The sequence below is a fragment of the Anguilla anguilla genome, chromosome 14 (genome assembly GCF_013347855.1).
Source record: "Anguilla anguilla isolate fAngAng1 chromosome 14, fAngAng1.pri, whole genome shotgun sequence".
NCBI lineage: Eukaryota > Metazoa > Chordata > Actinopteri > Anguilliformes > Anguillidae > Anguilla > Anguilla anguilla.
Window position 1 is genome coordinate 22,376,766 of NC_049214.1, and position 23,090 is coordinate 22,399,855.

At 39.7% G+C, this 23,090-nt stretch overlaps 2 protein-coding genes and 2 long non-coding RNA genes across 11 annotated transcripts in view; 1 reads left to right on the forward strand and 3 right to left on the reverse strand.

The window, feature by feature from the left end:
- hook3 (hook microtubule-tethering protein 3) overlaps positions 1-1,609 on the reverse strand; it is a 42,566-nt gene extending 40,957 nt beyond the window's left edge. The window contains exon 1 of one of the 4 annotated variants that reach the window (XM_035389716.1): positions 1,183-1,609. In XM_035389716.1, coding sequence (XP_035245607.1) covers positions 1,183-1,239 — 57 coding nt within the window. In that variant the 5' untranslated portion in view covers positions 1,240-1,609. The remainder of the gene's footprint in view (positions 1-1,182) is intronic. The other 3 variants (XM_035389715.1, XM_035389717.1, XM_035389718.1) reach the window with 3 other exon arrangements.
- Positions 1,610-1,683: 74 nt separating this feature from the next.
- On the forward strand, positions 1,684-8,409 carry rnf170 (ring finger protein 170). 4 transcript variants are annotated; one of them, XM_035389722.1, is made up of 7 exons: positions 1,684-1,780; positions 3,039-3,199; positions 3,738-3,813; positions 4,518-4,626; positions 5,548-5,621; positions 6,204-6,335; positions 6,798-8,409. In XM_035389722.1, exons 2-7 carry the CDS (start codon positions 3,063-3,065, stop codon positions 7,065-7,067), a joined length of 798 nt encoding a protein of 265 aa, XP_035245613.1. In that variant the 5' UTR covers positions 1,684-1,780; positions 3,039-3,062; the 3' UTR covers positions 7,068-8,409. The 4 variants fall into 4 exon arrangements, with proteins under 4 accessions (XP_035245613.1, XP_035245612.1, XP_035245610.1 ...); XM_035389721.1 differs by having other exon boundaries at positions 1,721-1,792; XM_035389719.1 differs by having other exon boundaries at positions 1,747-2,253.
- LOC118212111 lies at positions 3,193-6,822 on the reverse strand. The gene is made up of 3 exons (XR_004762161.1): positions 6,702-6,822; positions 5,251-5,356; positions 3,193-3,850 (listed from the first exon to the last, which is right to left on the reverse strand). It is a non-coding gene; the product is annotated as an uncharacterized LOC118212111 (long non-coding RNA).
- A 6,549-nt stretch (positions 8,410-14,958) lies between the features above and the next one.
- The window catches only part of LOC118212141, a 147,314-nt gene continuing 139,182 nt past the window's right edge, over positions 14,959-23,090 (reverse strand). The window contains exons 4-5 of one of the 2 annotated variants that reach the window (XR_004762170.1): positions 18,056-21,873; positions 14,959-17,406 (exon numbers count right to left, since the gene is read on the reverse strand). This is a non-coding gene — a long non-coding RNA (uncharacterized LOC118212141). Of the gene's footprint in view, positions 21,874-23,090 lie in introns of both variants that reach the window. The other variant, XR_004762166.1, reaches the window with a different exon arrangement.

The following is a 23,090-nucleotide window of genomic DNA, read 5'->3' on the forward strand; positions in this document are numbered from 1 at the left end:
GTAAACACCACGGGTACCTCATCCTCGTCTAACCGTTACCTTGCTGGCCAAATGAAAACTTAAAGGGCTGCGATAATGTAAAAGGGACATTATGAGATATATTTAATTAAAGCAGTACAGGGGCAGTGGCTAATTAACCAATTACTTTCACGTTTAAAGTACCTAAATGATTCTAATTGGTATACTTCACACTATAGAAAGATTTATCCAGGGAGTGTGAGGCTTGCTGTCCTGTCATTAAGTCAGCACAAAACAATGAAACTGGGCTGTAGTCTGTCGACTTTCCTTGCATCATCAAATGTTCTTACGCTCTGTTTTCCAATCACTCCGTCTCCAGCTGATACTGTCGGCCAATACTTTATCAAAGCGATTCACACGAAGACCATCTACAAATACCACACATTAGTTAGTAGACTCGCCTGCTCGCTATATTGCCAGCGTAGCTGGCGAGCAAATGGCCATACGCACACACAAGTCTTCGTCACCTTAGTACCAAGTGAACTTGGCAAGATACTTACGATGCCTCCTCTTTTTTATGTCTGGACACATGAATAACGTCGGTTTTACTAAGACGTTCGAAAGGTAAGTGACATGGAAATATGGAAAGAGGAAGGACAGAGCCCAAGACAGGAAACCAGGCCGGTTGTTCTAGCGTTAGCAAGCTAGCAGTAGTGCCACTGTGGTTGGATAAAATGTGCTGTATGAACTACTTAGTTATGTAACATTGTCCACACTAACACAGATGGTCTCTTTTTGACGATAACTACGGACATCTGAATGCAAATGAACCGAAGATTGAGGTCGGTATGTTAACATCTGGCTAACGGTAAACAGTTGTTAATATCCCATATAACGTTACCAGCTCGCTCGAGTGCCATCTCGCCGCGTTGGTGGGATGGGGGTGGGAAGCGCTATCTAACGCGTTAGCTAGCTTGCTAATTAAGAAAACTTTCGCAAGCTAGATAGGTAAAGAACCACTTTATAGACGTAAAGTAACAAGACATCCAGCTGTCTGGCTAAGTTAACGTAGCTAAGACACTAACTTACTAGCTAGCCACTGCTGCTTGCTAGCTTTGTGGTAGACATCGCTTCGGTGGATTGCGTGAGACTCTGTAAAATGTTCCATTTAACCCGCAAATTAACAAGCGCCGTTCAACAGGAAAATAAAAATGAAATACTCACCCATGTCAAGAGGCTCTCACACAATTCCACTCGATCCACGGACTCTAAGGTACTCATCGTAGGTAAATTAATCCACGATATAAAGCTAACAAGAAAACGTTATCCTTAAAATGAACACACAATAATAAAACCACAAGACGTCTGACTGGTTCAAAGACACAGCACTTGGGAAATGGCGAAATCAGAGTTTAGTACTGCCGCAAGTCCCACTCCCGTTTAATTGTTTTTTAAAATGTCTTTTGCTTATTAAATGAGTGTCTAAAAGCGAAAAATAATTATAAACATCAACGGAGGGACAGACACAGCTACTCCACCGGTTTCTCCCTCTCTTGCCTTCTCCTGGGTTTGTCGGGGTCCTACGAGTGCCACCCAGCAGAATTAGGACAGCCCAATCCTCGCAAGAAGTGCTCGAAAGCTTCGCAATAAAAAACGTTTACTTGGACAGCTATACTTTGCATATGTTTTAATTTGTGAAGACTACACAAACATGTTTGTGTTTGCTGAAAAAAAAACTAAATACTACAGGCAATGCCGTAGATGGCACAACCCAGAAAGCCCTGCATTAGAATGCGGAAGTGGCATGATGACTAATTGCAATGTACGAAGACAGGTAACGGTAGCTACCAAAGTTAACGTAACTGAGAAAAACTGCTACGTCTTCCAAGCATTTAATTTTATCAGTTCCACCTTTGTACTGGTCAGATGTTTTACTTGTTTTTCTATTTTGGTGTATATGTTGCATAATTTAACGCACCCATCGATTACCTCCTGCTTGTCAGAAATATGGCTAGCATTAGCAAGCTACAGTGAACAGGAAACCAAGTTGGTTACATTACTCTAACCTACGTTTGTTGCAAACTGAACGTTAGTAATCGTGCCCTAACTTAACAGGCTGTAGTTAGCTAATATATTGCAAGTTAACTCGCTTGTTAACAGTCACGTTTAGAAGTTAGACAATTGACGAGGGACCGAGGAATCTATGCCAGGTAAATAGTTGACGTTTGCGGTGATACTGGATGTTCCTGTCAGTGAAGGCATGCCTGGAGCTAAACAGTAGTTAGCAACGTCCCGGTAAGTCGTATTTATTGACGTGTCGCTAGAGTAGTTGGTGTTATTTAACTGGGTAATTCCCAATGTAAACAAGTATTTTGAAAACGTATAAAATTACCAGGTTATTTGACGATAGCTATCTAGCTCGTTGACATTCCGATAGTTCTCGAGCTAACTTAATCCGTTTGCATAGCGGAGGCTAAACCGATACTAATTGCGAATAGAAAATTAAAATATTGTCGGTAGCAAAGTGTGTTAAAATGAACGGCCAGATATAACTACCATAGCAGGGGCTGGACGTCAGTAGTAAAGACGTGTAGCTTACTTTATGGTAACTGCTTTGATAACGTTAGGGCTGTAATTTGCCAGCTAGCTCACAGTTATTTACAGTTCCCTTTACAAGTGTGCGAACGGTAGAATTAAGTGTGGTATTTATGCGTGCTATATAGTTAAGGCATTTAGAATTGAAATCGACAATGAATATGAGAAAACAATAGGCAATCAGCTTTTATTTCATGTTGTTTACACAGCCAAGCTCATATTGAGTTGAGTCAGAGAAATACATCCTATGTGCAGCTTTGACATACAGTCCGATCAACCGAGGGTCACTAGAGAGCGATGAAACATGGTCTCCTAACAGACTGCGTCTTCCCGCAATCGCCAACCAGCCTACTCTTTAACATCAGATTGCAACTATACAACAACAACACCTGCTGTCACATGTGGAGAATATCATTGTAATGGCTATAAAAAGTACTAGCCTAAGTCTTATTTAACTGTCTGTTGTGTCTGCTCCTGTTTTTCAGGGGTCCAGGTTATGATACAGTGGAATGGACGAAACCCAGTGGGGGGATGTGAACTCCATGCAAGATGAGGATTCACTCATAGAAGGTGTCAGCAACCCAGTACTTGCTGTGGTAATACTGAGTGTTACATTTCTGGGTGGACTGGCAGTTCTGCTCTGCAGGTAAAGATTCATGAAGATAAGCCCAATTATGTGCCTGCCCAAATCGGACAACTGAAAAACCATTGCCATTTTTTAAAGTAATCCTGGAGCCACTATTGGTTAACGGGTGTCTTTGTGTTCCCCTGATTAATAGTATAAATTCTTTGAGAATTGAGCCTCCATGATCTATTTTGGATTTCCCATGGTTCCGAGTTCTTTGAAAAAAATAATATATAATTTCACTTTAATTTTAAAGCATATGATCTTAGTGAAAATTTATGCAGTGAAATGTATTAATTTCAATAAGGAAGATATTTTAGCTGTGATACTGAACACACTTCATATCTATTACCGATTATAAAGAACACTTCATATTCTTTTTATGACCTTTAATTGTTCATCCTGCGTTTGTTATTTTACTCTGTGCAAAACCAAACGTGTTTTACACTTCATTGCTCATAGTATGATTGAAGGAATACGTTTGCTCACCAGGCTTTGCATTTGTTTAAATCCAAATATCTCTGACAATGGAGACTGCTCTCGGCTTGTTTTTCCTCAGAAATGAGCAGCAGAACATCCACCCAGAGAACCAGGAACACGTGAGAATCATCCGGCAGCAGCTCCAGTCAGAGCAGGTACAGGCTTTACACTGGCAGCTTACTTACTGGGCATCTAAAAAGTGAAAATTTAAAGTAAGAACCTGGTTGAATGTACCACATTTTCCTTTGGGAAGTTGACTTCTACATTCTTGGTATGCCTAGGAAAGCTTTTCCTGAAAATGTTAATTTTCAAAGGCGTATTGCCTTTTGTATAGTTCAAATGCATCTACAGTATAATCAGATATAGTCTATATCTTAGGTGATAATGACCTACAGTGCTGTGAAAAAGTATTTGAAAAAGTATCCTGAGCAGCGATTACTTTTTGACTTGGGTAATATGGGTGTTTGGTAACTTTTTTCATTAAATAAATGAAATTATAATTTAAAAAATATGCTTTTTCAGGAATGGGGCAAATACATTTCACGGTACTGTATACTGTTAATTCTCAGAGAACAATCTTATGAACGCTTTTTGTCTGTCTTACCCCTGAATCTGGAAAAAGACCAGTGTGTTTATTACAAGAACATGAAACATGCATTTGCATTGTTGTAAGAATATTCTGAATGTTAAAAAGCAGTCAAGCCCCACTGGGAGGTATTTTTGATCCATTTTCATACTGGAAACATGTTGAAAGACTCTTGTGAGCACGTATAAAGAAATCTTTTGAAGATTGTGTTGAGTACTTCCTGCCATTGTGTTTAAGCTGCATTAGTGCATGTTTATTTTGATTTTGCCCTAGGATGCACCTGGAGAGCCCAGGCACCAGTTCTACACGGACATGTCCTGTCCTGTGTGCTTACAGCAGGCTTCCCTGCCTGTGGAAACCAACTGCGGTCACCTCTTCTGTGGTCAGTACATAGCAGTGCTCTGACCTACCAAATGTGAAGTCTGATTTTTCATGCAGTTCACCTCTTAGACATGATAACTCCTGAGGGGAAAATAGCGAGGCAGGCATTTTTATCCTGTCTTCTCGGATTTTCTGGTGTAGTCATTAACAGAAATATAGAACATTTATATGGACATTTCTAGGCAGATGTATCGGATTGCATTTGTAGCCATCAGCAAGATATATTTCTGGTAGCCCTTGCACTAGCTGTCACTGCCACAGCTATGGCATATTTATGGGTAATAATAACATCTTGATGTCAGGCACAGACAACAGATGCACATATATCGCTCACCCCAAAGGAGTTGGCACCTCCCACTATAAAATGCAATGTGTGCTTGTGTTATGACCAGGTGAGTGGAGTTTGGCCAACCATTAGCAGAGAGCAAGAATATAAAAATCACTCGCTCCGAAACATGTTTGTGCAAAAAGACAAGGATTTTTCTCTTAGCATTTTCTGGAGCAGCATGACTTTCCATTGAGGTGCAGAAATGAAACTGTGGAATTTGGCACACAGCATTAATTCAGTTGGAAGTAAGGAAGGAATGTTAAATAAGAGGTATGAAGACATAATGAGGTGACGTACCATGAAGAGCGGCTGAGGTCCTGCTGTTGAGATGGGCTTTACCCCAGCCAGCCATGCGTAGTTCTGAGGTCCATGTGTGTCGATCAGATGACAGGGCCTCACTGCACTGATACAGAACATTTAGGGATGGGAGATCCATTATTAACATACTGCTGTTTTTAATAACCTATCAGTTTTTTATTTCCTCTCTTTTTCTGAATTGTTCGAGCAGCCACATAGTTATTTTATTGTGTATTTAGGTGCATTTGTTGGTCGGTTGTTAACTTTTAGTTTAACATTGTACTGCTTCATCTTCAGGTGCCTGTATCATTGCATACTGGAGGTACGGATCATGGCTTGGAGCAATAAACTGTCCCATCTGTAGACAAATGGTGAGAATTGGAGGTTCATGACTTGGTGGGCAATACAATAATCTTACGTACACTACATGCACAAAGCAGTAATGCTGTCTATCTGTATAGCATTACTGCTTTGTGTGTGTAGTCTCTGCAGAAAGCTGCAGTCCTTTGTAGACCACTAAACTTTATCAGTCTGTTTTATTGTTAATCTGTTATGGTCCGTATTATTAGTTCTACCTAGCTCAATTCCACAGATATGATGTCACTCACAGAAGCTTTCTACTTAATGTCAGTTCAGTAAACACATTGCTTCTTCACGTTACAAAATAGAACAGTTACTGATTGAGTGTATGATTTTGTAGTGGTATGTAATGAGTGGTTGATAGGATAGGTTTTTAAATTGTGTCTGTTGCAGTACATTTAAATTATTATTCATTAAAAATAGTCAATAAAAATGTAGTCGTAGCAGCAGGCCTGTTTCACTGATGAAAATTCAACAGTGTATTGTGTTTCTCTTGTACTATCAGGGTTATATTGGTGGTGTGTTATCATGGCCTGTACTGAAATGTCAGGTTTGGGTCTATTGCTCATCATGGTTCTGTGTTTGGTTTACAGGTGACCCTGCTGTTCCCGCTCTTTCAGGAGCAACCCCTGCCAAATCAGGCACAGGACGGCCAGGTTGAGGCCAGACAGATCCTACAGGATGTCAACGACTACAATCGGAGGTTCTCGGGTCAGCCAAGATCTGTGAGTGCATCTTCTTCGTCTTTATCAACACAGTCAGACAACTGTGTGCAGATGCACATAAAATGTGAAGGCTGGTTCTGAGCTTGTATTGTATCTAATGGGTAAGAATTGCCTTGTGGGTAACGGGTTGAATCTGTACCGTAACTTGGCTGTAAGTGATTTAAGTCTAGCTATAGCTCCTGCCGGGAGGGTGAGTGAGTGTCCCCTTGTTTATGTAGATTGGAAACCTCTTGACTTCGCCATTCTCTTTGAGTATTATAACAAATGCTAAATAGATGCTAACATGGTTACTTATATTCAGATTTTTAAAAATGTTATGACAAACTGGAATATTGTGGAGCGCATGAACATGATGAGTATTCTTACGTGATGAGTTTTCTGCTTGCACAGGGCTTTTTTTCCTCATCGTCGTTGCTGGAACTGGACACGTTTTGAAACGAGCGTTTTTTTTTGTGTCCTCAGCTGATCGACCGCCTTCGCGACGTGCCCACCCTGCTGCGCCACGCGTTCCGGGAGATGTTCTCAGTGGGCGGGCTCTTCTGGATGTTCCGCCTTCGCATCCTGCTGTGCCTGGTGGGGGCGCTGACGTACCTGGCCTCCCCGCTGGACTTTATCCCCGAGGCGCTCTTCGGCCTGCTGGGGTTCATGGACGACCTGTTTGTGATCCTGCTGCTCTTCATATACATCTCCATCATGTACCGCGAGGTGGTGACCCAGAGACTGGCTGGGTGACCTCCCACGTTGGCGCAAAGGCGCTTTAGAGCGGCGGTCCTGCTGGCTTTCTGGGCCTCTCGTCTCAGGAGATTCTTTTACCTCAAACTCCACCAGCATTCAGTGACGCCCTGTTGGTCTGTGTCTGTTACCAGCGAGTCCTCTGATGTCACATTTTACTGTCTTACATCAGCTCCCACACGCATGAGTCATCGTCCTCCGACTCATATCTGTGAGCGGACTTATAGGCAGCGGTGTGATAAGAGGCAGCGCTTGACATTACATTCTTTGGTGAGCACGTGCGTTTATGCGCTCTTCTAAATCGATAACAAAGATGAAGATTACAGAAATTAATGATGCTATACACATCAGATTGGGGATTACAATTTGGGGATAAAAACGCATTAAAAATTGTTTTTGTCGAACATACCAAGCATCTGTAGTATTACATGCATTTTCTAAATCCAGCTAAATGTTCCGTTAGTTTCTCTTATACCTGCAAAATTGTTCTAGGCAACTTTAAAAATAATTTAATGGTAGTAGAGATCATGTCAAACATAATGATAAAAATATTTCTGGAGCAGTTTTAATAAAGAATACGAAATGGCCACAGACACTCTGGAAGCACTCAGCCTGATAAGTAGAGCATAAACGCAAGATAGCAGAAAAGCTTACCAGCAGGGGCTTCAGTTTCCGATGTCCCAGCACTGGTTCTTCACTGACTGATGGAGCTGTTCACTGTCTCCTTGCCTTATTTCCATTCATCATGCTGGTGGAGTTGGTCACACTTTAATTTAAGGGGTTGTTTGTATTGCTTACTAATGCATGCATTACCACTTTCAACATGAGCTTTGAGGACTTTCACAGACCAGGCAATACACAGGTAACTCATAACCCTCTTATTGGTTGAAAATCTTTATGTAATCTTTACAATCTCTGTATTATATTCCATCCAAACAAGTACTGTGTCCAAGTGCTATATGCATGTTACATGATGTAACTTTACAGAACTGTTCATATTTTTCTATATGCCTTATCTGCTAACATTGTGGTCTGTAAAATTGCAAAAGACATCATTAGTAAGTAATACCACTTGAATACCATGAATGTTTACAGTGTAGATATGCCCTTACATTAAAGTGTGATGGTGGAGTTTACCTGAGACAGAACAATTGCAGTCAAATGGGAATATCTCCCTGATTATCTATATGCGACAGTGGCTGTATGTTTGTAATTATGGTGGGATGTTTCTGTTGATAATGAGAAATTGTTTTTCTCTATTAAAGCAAACATCGTGCTTCAGGCTTGTATTTTGAAAATTCAAATAAATATTGATGATTAGGAGAAATTCCTGATGAATTAACCCTGTGTGTGCTTTTTCTTCAGTCGGTCTTTGTTTCATGCTCTGAAAATGTCTCACTTAATACAGTGGTGTTCAGTATTGTATGTATATTGAGATTAAATTCCAGATCATTGCACCAATGTCCCCTTTAAACACAGGCAATCAAAGTCATGTATTAACATGAAATAGATATGTTTTAGAAGGAATTAATGTTTACATGCGTTTTCTTGTTCTCAAATGAAAATAATTGTCAATTTGACTTAGTTTGTTTTTGCTACTACTAATTTCATGTGTGAAATTTATTTTATTCTAGGTTGTGTTTTTTTCTCCTCCAGTTTCATTTGCTGATTCAGCACTAGAGGTACCAGTGATGTTGAAATGGTAAAATGCTGGAAAGATCATAGATGGAGTATTTTTCAGCTCATTTGCCAAACACAGTGTAGAGGGCTTATGAAAAGTGCGTCAGCGTTCATGCTCTTGGCTCCCTTTCAGGGTATTAATGTGATGTTTCGATGTTCTTATCTTTTAAACTATCTTGACAGACTATTCAGCCATTTCCATCGTTCCCTAGCCTCAAGCCCTCGTAATTCATTGCTATTGACGCCTGTGATGTCTATGAGCTGTTAGTGATACACTTGATAGGAATCATATTCCAGTGCCAAATTGGAGGTAAAATTTAACACGATCATTCAGACAACGGTGAATCAAATTGAACAATTTACGCATTATGTGCAATCATCTGTGTTTTATTTTGTGCTAGCTGTGCTGAATCAAGTACCCAGTTTGTGAGTGACTAATCTACAGCTTATTACACTTAAGAGTGAAGCTTTTAGTGTTGTACTGCTGAGGGACAAGTATACCAAACCTGGGATCTTTGTGGTATACTTGTGATTTCAGATTGATTTTTTATAAACTGAATTTTCGGTTGACTGCAGTAGGGTCTGTTAAGCCCCTGTTGTGCTTCGGGTATTTTTGGGGCTTGCGGAATATCCGAGCACAAGACCATCTGGGCTGTCAAACGGAATGTCTGCAGCTGGTTTAGTGCATGTTGGTGGAGCAAATACATGGTCAGTCTTTTTACTCTTTGAAGCCGGGTTACCCACCTCTGGTTTAAACACTCGTCAGATGCGCAGCTGAAAGATCTGAATGCGTCAGAGAAAGTTTAGTTCCATCCAATGAAATGGTAAAACCTGTCGACAGCATTGCAACATAAAAACTGGGTGTGTTAATGTTCAGAACATGTTATACAATATTGTGACGAAAGCTTTTTCAAACCCCCCTCTTGTGTAAACCTGTTCTTACCTCAGCATGATTAACTCTAGAACCATTTCCTCCAATGTAAAAGCAAAACCATATCAACTTTACATCACATTGAGGTTAAAAGCTACCACTTTTGCTTGTGTCCAACAATACATTTAGCACACACAGCATTGTAAATGACTGACAACTGTTGGTTATTTGAAAAACAGCTTCCAGCATTAGTTGTAGTAGGTAATAAAGACACTTATCCATTTCCACTTATCCATTTCCCCATTTCAGTGATGCTTCCTGTACGTCTCTCAAATTAATCACGTCCTTAATGAGGATTAACCACAGGTCCAGACGGGAGGCAACAATTTGCACGTCCTCTGCTGACATAATCTTTTTGACCCGCTTCACACCACATGCTGTGATGTCACCCTCAAGTGCTTCAACACACCATCATGGTGGTCATGCTTTTCGTCTCCCATAAAAGAAGCAGTATATTTTGAAGCTGCTGATAAGTCAATAAAGGGTTCAGAGGTACTTAGTTTCAATTTCAAATCCAGAAGTTCATCTGATAGCCAAGAAAGGTCTTGACAAGTTGGGAAACATTTTCATTCCCCTTGCTTCTGAAGCTAGATATGGAGACAGAACAGGCTGTGCACCCCACCGAGAAAGAATATTACAGCTGGGGGGTACCTTCATATTAAAGTTTTAAACTAAGATGAGGCTAAAAGATTCAAATATTTCATCAGATTTCCTTCATTGAAAAGGTGTTTTGTGCTGATAGCAGCCTTATATACCTAACTCTACAGCATCACCACAGGTGTACAAGCTAATTACAGAGAGACAACCAATTAAGCTCATTTTTTAGATTGGCTATTAACAAGCACTTAAGGCAAAAAATCCACAGAGTAATATATATTTTAAGTAGAAATGGATTACACTTTTATTTTAGCCCATTGATGTAAAAAATAGAAGTGTGCAGATCTAAAAAATTCAGTAATTACATTCTGGGAAAAACCTGCACTCAATATTTGTATTTAAGATAAAACTAAAATACTCAAACATTTCAGCATATTTCCTTCAAGGAAATTGCGTTGCATGCTGACAGCAGTCTATATACAATACTTAACTCCTCAGCATCACCACACGTGTACAAGCTTATTAGAGAGGAACTACTAATCAGAGCTTTCATTTTCACGTAGACGATTAACAAATTGTTAACTAGTCGCAGGAAAGCCAATAAGCAATAGACATTTTAAATAGAAAGGGATTATCCTCTTCTTGCATTTATTTGACTTTAAAACAGAGGTGCAAATAATTCAGTGTCCTAAAGAATTCAATAATTACATTCAGGAAAAACCACACTTAATGTTTATAGTTAAGATGAGACTAAAAGATCCAATAGTCTTGGCATGTTGCTTTCAATATCAATACAACATCAATTGTTCTGAAAAAGGTTTGAGAAAGCTTTCACACTAATCATCTGACTGAAAATTGGAAAGGAGAGTGCAGTACCTCTCATTTCTGGCTTTTCCTGGTTTGAGGGAATCATGTAATTTGAGGGAATACCTTATATCAGTGGTCTCCAACCCTGGTCCTGGAGAGCTACAGGGTCTGCTGGTTTTTGTTTTCAACTTAAAATCAGCACCCAATTGTGACCCAAGACACCTGGTGAGTCGAGTTAACTGTGTAATCAACTGCTCTAATTGATTCAATTGAAGTGCAGAGTCACTATGAAAACCAGCAGACCCTGTAGCTCTCCAGGACCAGGGTTGGAGACCACTGCCTTATATGGTCGGTAGATGGCAGCAGATGTCTGCCAGCTACATAATGAGAGCAGAAGAGCTTTGTGATGACAAAAAGCAAAACTAACATATGAACAGAACCATGTGGTTTTTCAACTTAGTCTTTACATTTAATATTAAAAATGAAACTGCACATAACAACAAAACTAATTTCTTTAAATGTCATGGAGGATTTTATAATGACATGTTTTACAAAAAAATAATTTAGCATGTAATAAAAATTATCTGTTTGAATGTCCTGTGACTGTGGATTTTCAAATTACCACTTTTGTGAACAATCAATATATCTGTTTAAACAAAAGTTTTTTAACAGTTTTCCTTCCCTCTACTCCTGCACTTTAGTAATAATATGAGTACACGGATGGACAAACCAAAAACTAGTAGAGCAGTTAATACAGTATGATATTTGAATAGTCAAACATTAGAGCCCTTGCTCACAGGAAGTGCAGTCTTCTGCAAGTTCTAACAGGGATAAAAACTGAATTGGAATGCATAGGAAACTACCTTTATCTTTGCCTCTTCTAGTGTATGATCCAATGTGAGTGATCCAGATGCTTCCGATTTATAGTATTGGTCTCATTTGTTGCATACCTGACATAGCATTCCTCTGAGTCAGGGACACTAAATGCTTCAGAGGGGTGGGGAGATGTACAGTCACACAGGCAGTCATCAACAAGGACATACCTATCATTTTAACAAGACAGACTACTCTCTGATCAAACAAATCTTTAATCAAAGAATGACTTGGTACTGGACACTACTAAACTTGATTAGGACTGGGAATTTCAGCAGTGTATTTTAACTGCATTAGCTTTTTCCATTCCTCTTCCGTGACAGTGACAAATCAGATACAGTACTTGTTGGTTTTGCCAAACCTAAATTTTCAAAAATCTAATTTTGAAAAGTGCTTCCAGTGATCTTAGCCTCTGTGCTGCAGAGGGACAATTAAAGATAAGACAAGAAATGTGAACTTATTAGCAGAACAGAAATGTGTTTAAATTTAAAATCATTGCTGTTCTTCTTTTCTGTCCATTTATAATGCACTGCATGTTTTCCATTAAGATAAGTGAAGACAGATAAATGGTTGTTCTATAATTAAGGTCATGAGAATGCTACTCACTTATCCTGTCTAAACTTTCATTACAGTAACTCTACCTTTACCTTTTATGTGGCAGAGTGATTTTATCCAGAGTGACTCAGGTTACTGAAAGGTTAGCATCATAAGTGCCAACAAATTCTAAGAAAACAAAGTAACATAAAACTTGCATAAATGTGTTGCTCAAAATGAAACACAAAGTGCACAGCAGGGAGAATGCACAGAGAAGTTCAAAAAGAGCGTCAGAGCATTACTAGCATTGACCAATTTAATAAATGGGGGGATGGGGGTACAAGTTGTGCTTCTGTATTTTCTCCTGATCTAGTCTAGCAGTGCTATTTAAATTGAACATTCTCAGAAAACTAGTGGGCTGTTGAAACAGCCCACTAGTTTGTGAAATACATTATTTCTATATATATATATATATATATATATATATATATATATAATTTTTTTACAAAACATTGAAGGAAGACAAGCTGAGACTTCATTCCACCTTCTCTGTCTCCGCAAATTAATATTCACATTTAATAACTGCTCAGCGCACCCCAGCAGTCAGTCTTACTGTTATTGTCAGAACTTGTTATAACTGAATTTGCTGCACATCTCTACAGCATTTCAGCCGTAAGCAGTACATACGGGCCTACATTTTCAAAGCTACGTCTACGGGGAACAGATCACGAGTTTGTTCACGTATTAAGCGGGAGGCCCTTAAAGACGTTTCATTTATGCATTCAGTCCTGCCCAGGGATGGGTTGGCTGCTTGGAACAGAAATGGACACACCCAGAGAATAGAGTGAACCTCACATAAATGTGTTTTTCTCACGCCCTCCTGTTCATCTGACTCAAGGGTGTTGACTCTGGACTGACCTCACAGGCTGCACTCTTGCTACGCCCAAGTGATTGCGGCCCAGTTTCCCCGCAGTCCAATCTGACCACAGCAGCCCACAGGTCTTGGGTGTTACTCTAGTGATCAATCTTACCTTTTTTCCCCCGCTCATGTTCTCGACAGAGCCAGCACAGTGCTCTTTATGACGCTTGCGCTTGGAGAGCCTTGTGGACTTACGGTATGGAACTTCTGGAAAGTCTGTTCCTCTCTAACAAACATGGATTTTATTTTTCCTCTGCTTTCTGTCACCCAACGAGCCATTCCAGAAGTTACTGACATACTGCTGCCGCTGCTGCCAGGGTCAGGGGCAAGCCCCAGTCTGTCTGTAGCCCCAAGCAGCAAGGGCTCCAGGAACGAACCCATAACTCATTCTATGAAAAAATACTTTTAGCTGGCACAGAAAATGTGTTGTACATGTGTCTATGGTGATGCAGAGAGTAAATCAAATGGCAGGGCTGTATATCCATCCGCCAGGCATGGGGCCAGACTAAATTAGTTTCATGTGTATTTTATTACTGTGAAGGCTCATTACACGTACCTGTATAAAGGACCTGCCCATTTTTAAAATAAAAGGACAGCAGACAGTCAGGGCCAGCCACCCAACAGACTGGGCCACACATATTGACTAAACTGCTACACCTACATTTATTATACATCTAATGTGACACAAGCAAAGGCTACCTGATTAGCCTTAATTTACATGTACTGTACTGTACTTTCATGAATTCTTACATCCATAGAATTTTGGAGGATGGCATGGCATTTGAACTATTGTACGACAGTTTATCAAGTCTGGCCTCAGGGGAAAGTTAGGCCTAACTTAGGATCAAGCTGGAGAGAATTGTCATGACTGCTATAACACATCTAGAAGAGACAATGCAAGGGATTGAGGGGTTACAAATGTGTTTATATTTTTATGAAATTCAATTTTTTATTTATGGATTACACATTTTAACCATCCAGGGGAAAGAAAAACATACACAGACAAATTCCAATGAACCCAAGATTCTGAGAATCGCTTGTGGTGCACTTCAGGTCCATAACAAAGGCATATCTACAGATATGATACTATAAATGAAGTGTAGGTGTCATTTTAATCATGATAAATGGTTTTTTTAAAATGAAAGGAATGAAGAACCCAGCTTGTGGAGAAAACAAATACGCTTGGGTGTATCTGTACTCCAGGCAGATCTCAAGTGTCACACATGATAACCAAGGCAAGCAAATCTACAACAGCGACACTTCCTGTGACCATACTCCCTTCATCTGGTCCTGTCAAACTGTGAGCTCCATTCTATCTATATCTGCAACAGATCCACATGCCAAAAAATGTGGAAATGTCAAAATAGGCACATTCTGTAGTATGCACACTTGATAAGATCATAAAAATGTGAGCCTAGCATGCACAATTCCCTGGATTTCTCAGCTATTACTTGACAGTTCTAAGGAATTATTTTTCTCCTAATTGAAGTCACATTCATCTGGCTTTACCACAACATACTGCTTGAAAATGAAAATAAGCTGAAATGGTCTTTGAAGTTTCTGTTTATTAAGATTTTTTACAATGACAAATGGGCTGGCAAATATGCATTCTCTATCAGTATCAGTCTATTTTATTAATTAGCACATTTTAATGAAACAAAAACTAATCTTTGCTTTGATATGCAAAGTTACTCCTTGACTAAAAGATAATCTGGTCTAAGACAACTTACCTTTGTTTCTACATAAGTAATGTGTTGTATAACCTGAAGGAACCAGAAATATTCAGTTTCTCATCTGAAGGCCTAGTCACAGTCATTTTGAGAACTATAAATGTTATACACATCATGGAGGCAGAATTATATTTGCAAGAAATATTCACATTTCCACATGCTCAGCAAACATTAGTTATCCTGGTAACCAGTTTGACAACATGTACTGTAAGCATAGTTTCAAAAAGTTAGATTCTGTAATTTTCCTAAGTAAATATATTAGTAGACCTATTTATCATTGATATTACAGCAATTTGAAGTCATTAAAAAGTTGAATTTGAGTTTCATAAGTACATTTGATTCTTCCTGTCTTCGTGTCTTTTAGTCAAGCAAAAGCTTTAATGCCTTTTCTCTCTGCCTTATCCATTATGCAGCTATTTGCAGTGACATACACAATAAGGAATGTTCTAAATTTAAGAATTCTAAATGGTATTAAAATGTGATGAGGTCATATTCCTCAAGAGGAAACACGCACTCTACTCTAAAAAATCCTCTCTATCTCTCCTAAATTGTACACTGTCCTTTTCAGAGAAAGTCAAGTTCTTCTCACTCTTATTCTATCCTGAGTTATGTTGTATACTTTCACTGAATAAAGAGTGTGACTATGATTAATGTATAAAAAGGAAGACTGCATTTGAATTCAGATAGTGTTGTTACCATGGGCCAGCACTGAACACAGTATTGTTTCACATTTCCAGTAGTAATAGTAGGAGCAGTAGTAGCATCAATGTAATAAATATCCATTCATCCATCCATCCATTATCTATACCCATTATTCCTGGTCAGGGTCACGGAAGGTGCTGGAGCCTATCCCATCATGCGTTGGGCGAGAGGCAGGAATACACCCTGGACAGATTGCCAGTCCATCACCGTGCAGTTAATGTATTGATAAACAAAATATTACAAACTATAGCATTATTTTTTTGGGATGTATTTGACAGCATTTTTAAATTAGATCTTACATGAAAGCTTTTTATCATCGCTAATTCAAAAAGGCATTAAATAAAAAAATTCATGCTTCTCATAAAAACTGAAAATACCAGTATGTTATCATTAGACAAAGGTGCATATCTTTGCATTATTGTATATACTCAAGTACTATTATGAGTATAATTATACCAGTATGTGTTTGCTATGCAGAAGGGCCAGTACAATATCAACTTACAATATCACTCGTGCAAAAGAGACCAAAGATAGCGGGTAACTGAAAAGATTAAATATCATTCAGGACATACTGTACTGTAGGTTTAACTGAGAAATGCCTGATTTGTTCCCTCCAATAATCTGTGAGTCCCCGAGTCAAATTTCCCAGACTGTGGTCAGTCATGTGTACCTCAAATACAGATATGACATTCTCCATTTGTCAGGTAGTGAGCAATTATGTTTGGTATAAAAACATGCAACTGACCATTTTTGCATTCTTTCCAAGATCGGTATGTTTGCCTTCAATCGGCAAACGTTCTCAACGAGCTAATGGGCTCACGTCTTATGTAAGCATGATGTGTTTATAGATTCTCAAATCGGTCACAAAGTCACAAAGTTTGGCCTCACTTTGTTGGCTATACTTTAATGAACCATTAATTTGATGTTTTAAAAAAAAAAATCATTACAAGTTCTGTCATATAAAGTGTATCTCCATAATGTATCTGTTTCCCTTAAGCTACACCCGCAAGCCAGTTTTACTGTTCTCTGAATAAGAATCAATCTTACTGTGCATAATAAACACACCGGCACTGAGACTCACACTGGTGGATTAAAAAAAAATACATTTAAATTGGGCAATGTTTTTGCTCATGTATGCTCCAGCAACACGTGGGAAGTTTGCATGATGCATATTTATAAAACCTTCCAGTCGTTCCTGGCGTTCTGTCAGCCGGAGTTAGCGCTGACCCCTACGGCAGGCCCGGCTCATTTGAGGCTGACAGTCCTCCCAGGCTTCTCCTGCTCGGGCCTCTCTCTCTCTCTCTCGGCTGAGCGCTTTTCGGGCAGCACTGCTCCAGGTTCTCTCTCCCGGGCGCTCCGGCCTACTGCAGCGGGCTGCCGCATGGTCGGATCCCCAGCCATGTAGAAATGCCCTAATGGGTTTGTAAACACCGTCGAATCCGAATGCGCTGGGAACCTGGGCAAGCGGCTCCGGAGCGTGGGCGGCCCACCTGTATCAGGCTGTTTCCAGCTCCCGGTTCTGTGACAAGGATACTCTACGCATTCCCATCCACACATTTCCGAGATCTGCGAATTTTTCATAAATGCGAGATGCTTTTGATAAGTCACTGTACTAACGTATCCCAAATCTCATTTCCGATGCATTGAGGAAAGAGATCGCACACGCAGCGACAATGCCTTTCACTGTGTTGGATGGCTCACTTCATTACGTCTTGCTTTCATGAAACATGTTTAATCTCCTGGAAACCATAACCGATGATTGAGTAAACCTTTTGAGCAAGCCCTTTACATTATGCATCCTGATTATTTGCCCCAGTGACATGCATTTATGGCATCAATCACATTATAGTGCATGCCGACTAACCTTACATCAATAACTCCCACAATGTATTTCATGGCAAGGTTATTCACAAAAGCACAAGGAAATTTACTGTCAGAAACCACTATATTGCATGAGTGGTTTTTTTTTTTGTTTTCTTTTTTTTAATCTGTGCCATTCACTTCATGCACACATGCCCTTATTGGCCTGCAATTTAAACTGTATTGCATGAAATCTGTCCCCCATTGTAAATAAAAGCCGGGACTTAAATTGTATGGATAAACCATTATCGCCTTAAGAAAATGTTTCATTTCTAGAATACTCCCTTTTTAACAGCAGCAACATCCCAAGCTGGGATGGAGGTCAGGGAGGACTTGTCAAACCCCAGAGACTCACCTATTTTCATGCACAGAACAGCTTCTTCAGTTTCTGATATGGAGATGGGGGAATAAAACACTCATCTGTAACAGGCGAAAGATTAAGAAATTTTAGATTTGCATGTTATTATATGAGCCTTTGTCCTGAACAATCTCTGTCATAAAAGTCATTTTCAGTTTCTGTATGTGTAACTGTCCTCTTTGACTGAGGAGTAGTACATCGGTGTTTTCCTTTAGCTAAATCCCATTCAGTAGTATTCTAAGCTGAGGGAGATCCATGCTTGTTACAGTTGGTCACTTTCCGCTTAACTCACAATTTGTTCATTTTTCTGGGCCACAGATTGCTAAAAAGAATACTGACACTCCAAGAATACTGATTCCCTGCCCATTCCAGGTTTACTTTATGCATTCATATTAATGTGATTTGTAATTCAACTGGTAGTGGCATCCAGGTGTGGCAGAATTCTCCCACTCCTACTATGGTCAGTGACTAAGATGGAAACAAACCAAAACCCTACAGCACAAAAAAGCACAAATAACTATGGCATGCCTTGCTCTATCCAAAGCTATATCTTTCATTAAAAACAGAAGTGCACATGAAATTACACTACAATATGAAAAAAGTCTGTTGCACATAGTACATTGCATTGTTTTGGTAGACTTAACTTGTGAAGTGTCCATTATCAATTGCAAAGAAACAGTTATGAGATAATATAGCAAAATATGCTGAATCACTGAAAATTTGTGGAATGTGAATTTTAAAAAAAGAGTTCATATTTCATGTAAAGTTCATTCCAGTAAAAATGATTTTATGTACAGTAGAGCAAAACATGCTGAATCACTGGCCATTTGAAGAGTGAGGATTAGAAGAGCAGCACGTGTACAGGCACCACAGGTTACTGTGAGCCTTCAGCTGGGGTAGTAAGTGTTCCACTGTCCTTCGGGTTCATTCCAGACCCCCTTTTAAATATCTCCCTCCGTGGTTTTAAAAACAATGTTTTCGATCTGCACCCCCTCCCTTCTGGTGCTCAAGCTGCCGCAGCTGAGGACTCTGTGTGGACGGAGGTCCCCCGTGCGTGGCAGGCCGCCAAACGCTCCTCACCCCGCTAAATAGGTGGTGAGTAACCTCTCACTTCTCACTCTCCTCCTCTTACTCATCGCACTGAGCCCAATCTGCCAGAGGAGCGAATCTGAAGAGATCTCGAGGGGGTTTTTTACGCAGTGTTTTCTTCAGACACATTCACACCATTCACGCAAATGACAGATGAACTCCACCTTCCTTCTGGGCTCGGAAACACTTGAGTCCTTTAACATACAGCACTGGGCTGCCCACATATCTGCATGATTAATGGGATGGCATCAAAACGCACCCCACAGAGAAATATTGGGTCGTATTAATGCCTCTCTGCACTCTCTATATATTCCTGAGGTGCTGCAGTGGGATTAATGGAATACGCCATCTCTTCTTTTACCCGCAATGGACTGACTCATGTAACAAGAGGCTACAAATGACTCATCTGACAAGCGACCCCGACTTTCAGCGCTGTAAAATAAAATCAACTTAACTACGCGACAACGGTTAACACTAAGTACCTACTAACTGGGCTTAACATTTCAGTCACAATGTCTGAACTCTGCAAAGTGAATCGCACAATAAATGCAAATTAGCGAAGGACAGAATTGTGCATTTCTCCACCTTTCCTCACCCTCGGCTCCACATCAAAGGTACAGTATGCCACTGAGCTTGCCAATATCAACTCCTCGCTCTGAAATGTTAGAAGGGAACAAGGGTCATTTGTTTCCAAGCATGTGGTGCAACCAAACCCCTCATCCCAATTTAAAACAAAATTGAGCATAACTCATCTCTCTTCCAGAGCCACGATTTTTATCTTAATTAGATTTACTCAAATGGCGGTTGGGGGTCAATTGCTGGCGGCCTGGAAACGTAGCCATCTGTGTAAGTGGCTATATGAAAAAATGCTAACGTTTTTGCAGTTTGGTTGGAAGTAGCAGGTTCTCTGAGCAGTTCTTGTCAGCAAATCGGTTGCTTTTGAGAGATGTACAGGGCTTGTCATCGAAAACCAAAGCAGTCATTTCTCCCTCTGTGGACTGGCCCTTTTCCATCTCTGCAGGTGACAGAACCTCACAGACAGTTGCGACTGCAGTGACATTCAGGTCTTAGTGACTCAGCCGCCATATTTCCAACAATTTCTAAAAGGAGCCACATGAATGCACTCCCACCGTTACCATTCCCTCCATAAAAGAAAGCATAATTACAAAAACATATGATATACCCGTGGTAAAATAAACTCATATAGACAGTGTGATCTGTGTTTCTGAGCACAGGTCTCTGCCTTAATAAGTGGTAAACTTTCACTTCTGATTTAACCATAGGCTGCCATAGTGACGGACTTTTTGAGGAGTTTTTTTTTTCTTTCCTAAAAATTCCTTATTTGTATCTCCACTCCGCCATACTAATTATCATTCTTAAAGTTATTAATCAACTTGGCTGCCTGAACATAGGCATAAGGTCATTCATAAAGCAAAGTTAAGCACTAGAATTATGTCTGCCACTCCAAGCAACATTTAATCAAAATAGCTATTTAAAATGACATTTCCCATACTTCAGTCTTACCTTTTGTGAGGAGCACAACAGGTACCAATGTGGAATTAATTAAGCAGAGATTGATGGAGCCAATTTAAATCAGAGGCAGTTTAGATACCATAAAAGACATAATTTATATTTTATAAACCTTGCAGAATCTGAGCTGTTATCTTTGATTCTGTGCCAAAAATGAACATTCAAACTACAAAAAAAAGACATTCAGATTTTCATATTGTTGCAAAAACCCGTTATTATCACATGGATCAGGCAAAGTTAGTATAGGCTGTCAGTCATGGCCACTTTTTTGCATTTCAATCAGATTTCATTAATTTAAATGTGTGGATTCAAAAACGTATCACTCTGAGAAAAAGGGTTCTAAAAACAACCCTAAACCCCACCTCTTACACTTACCTCTAACACTTACATTATGTTACACTTATGACTTTCCTCCAATTAATTTTCCTTGCTAGACTTTTGGCAACATAAATTATGAAAGTAGACTTATCTTTCGCAGAGAAGTAGTAATGCCATGTCAAACAATCAGGAGCTAACTGTCGTTGTAAAATGCTTTCCGAAGCAATTTCTTTCAAGTCCTCCATTAAACTTACCTGAGGCTCCCTCATTTTGGAACAAATTCACACTGTGAATGTAGTGAGTTAGAAACAGGCAAAACTCTTCGGAAGTAGCATACAAGTTAATTAAATGAAATGGAGAATGGAGAGCTACGTTTAAACGACATTGGAAAGATCACTAATGAGTAAGATGACTACAGATAGCTGTCAAGATGATGAAATGCCTTGAAAGAGTTTTAATTAAACCTTTAACCCAACGGGGAGCAATAAGGTAAGAACCCAAAAAGATTACCAATTATTGTAACAGTTCAGTTTCCCAGCTCTTATCAGATTTTGGCAAGCCATTCGGCTTATTCTCGCGCACACAAAACTCTCAGGGACTGTGTGGACTAAAGTGAGCCGCTTTGTAATTTCCCCATTCCTCCCTCAGGAAATGTGTCAGTGAGGAGGACGAGCTGATCCCCTCCCTGGTCGATCACCGCCGCCGCTCTGACGCAGGGTCCGGTCGGCAGCGCGGCCGCAGATTTAGACTCGCGCCGCAGAGCGGGTCCGGACGGCGAGTGGGATGACTGACTCATCTCAGGTGGGCAGGAGAAACGCTGAGTCACCGGCAGGATCGCCAGCGCCGCGGCACACTTCCCGTCCAGCTGACCGCCGAAGCTGCCACAGATCACAACAGGATGCTGAGAAGGACGTCGGCATTAATCCTCTCTTTATCTTCCCCCCCTCTCTGGCTCTAGCTTTATAGCTCCAACTGCTCATAGCTGTTGGAGCCGTAAAATTCCAGATAAGCTCAGACAGAGCACAGGGAAAATGCCAAGTTAGGGAGTTTTGTTTTACTTTCATCAGGGATGTTATTTGTTTGTGACACATTAAAAAAAAAAAAAAAAAATATATATATATATATATATATATATATATATATAGGCTAAATATGACATTTCCCTTTGGCCTGGATTAACCTTCTTAAAGTAATCTTTTCTCTAAATAAATAAATAACAGAGAAAAGGTACATTAGCATAAGTAGATTATTCTGGTCATTATTAGATAGTTTAGTATTTTCCTTCAGTTCAAAAGTATCAGGGGGAAAACTGCACAATCACCCTGGGTTTGTCAACAGGCAATAATTTTGGCTTAAAGTACCACAATGCTAGAGAGCATAAAAACTGTGTTTTGAAATGAAGTTGTGCTCCACTATAATCAATTCACCTTACTGATGTTATTGCCTGGACATAGAGACATTTTTTAAAACTATTACAGTAAGACACCATCTAACTAATGTATATTAGTCTTATAAACCAAGTGGAAAACCACTTTTAAAATAAATCCTTTGATTTTGCTGAAAGGATGCTGTTAACCTGAGAGCTTAATAGCAGACTGTCCTGTTACAAAGCTGTGGTGAATAGAAACTGGGAGATTTCCTTCAGAATACTCTGCAATAATAGCACAATTAGGCTACTGATCCGTCTGATTAGCTGTCTGCAGTGCAGTGTACGCTTATACTAGGGACGCAACCCATTTAAAAATAGTTCATTTTATTTTCTTTTAGTTGAATTAATCAGTAGATTAATAATGACACTTAAAACCCATTAAATAAATACTGATATAGCTATTCCTGGAATTTAGTGCTGGTCATTTAGCTGGCTAAGGGTAGCTATTAAACGACACTTTGCTTGCAGGTGATACTGTCAACTGGTCACACTGCCCATATACAAAAAGTTGTAATTGCAATGCAAACAGTGCAATTTGTTTTTTAGTGACAGTTCCCTTTGCATTTAACTTATAACCAAAAATATAAAGGCTTTAGATTCTATCACCCAGATGTTTTAAAATGTTAAAAATTTCACATTAAAAAGACCAATCAATTTCAATATGAA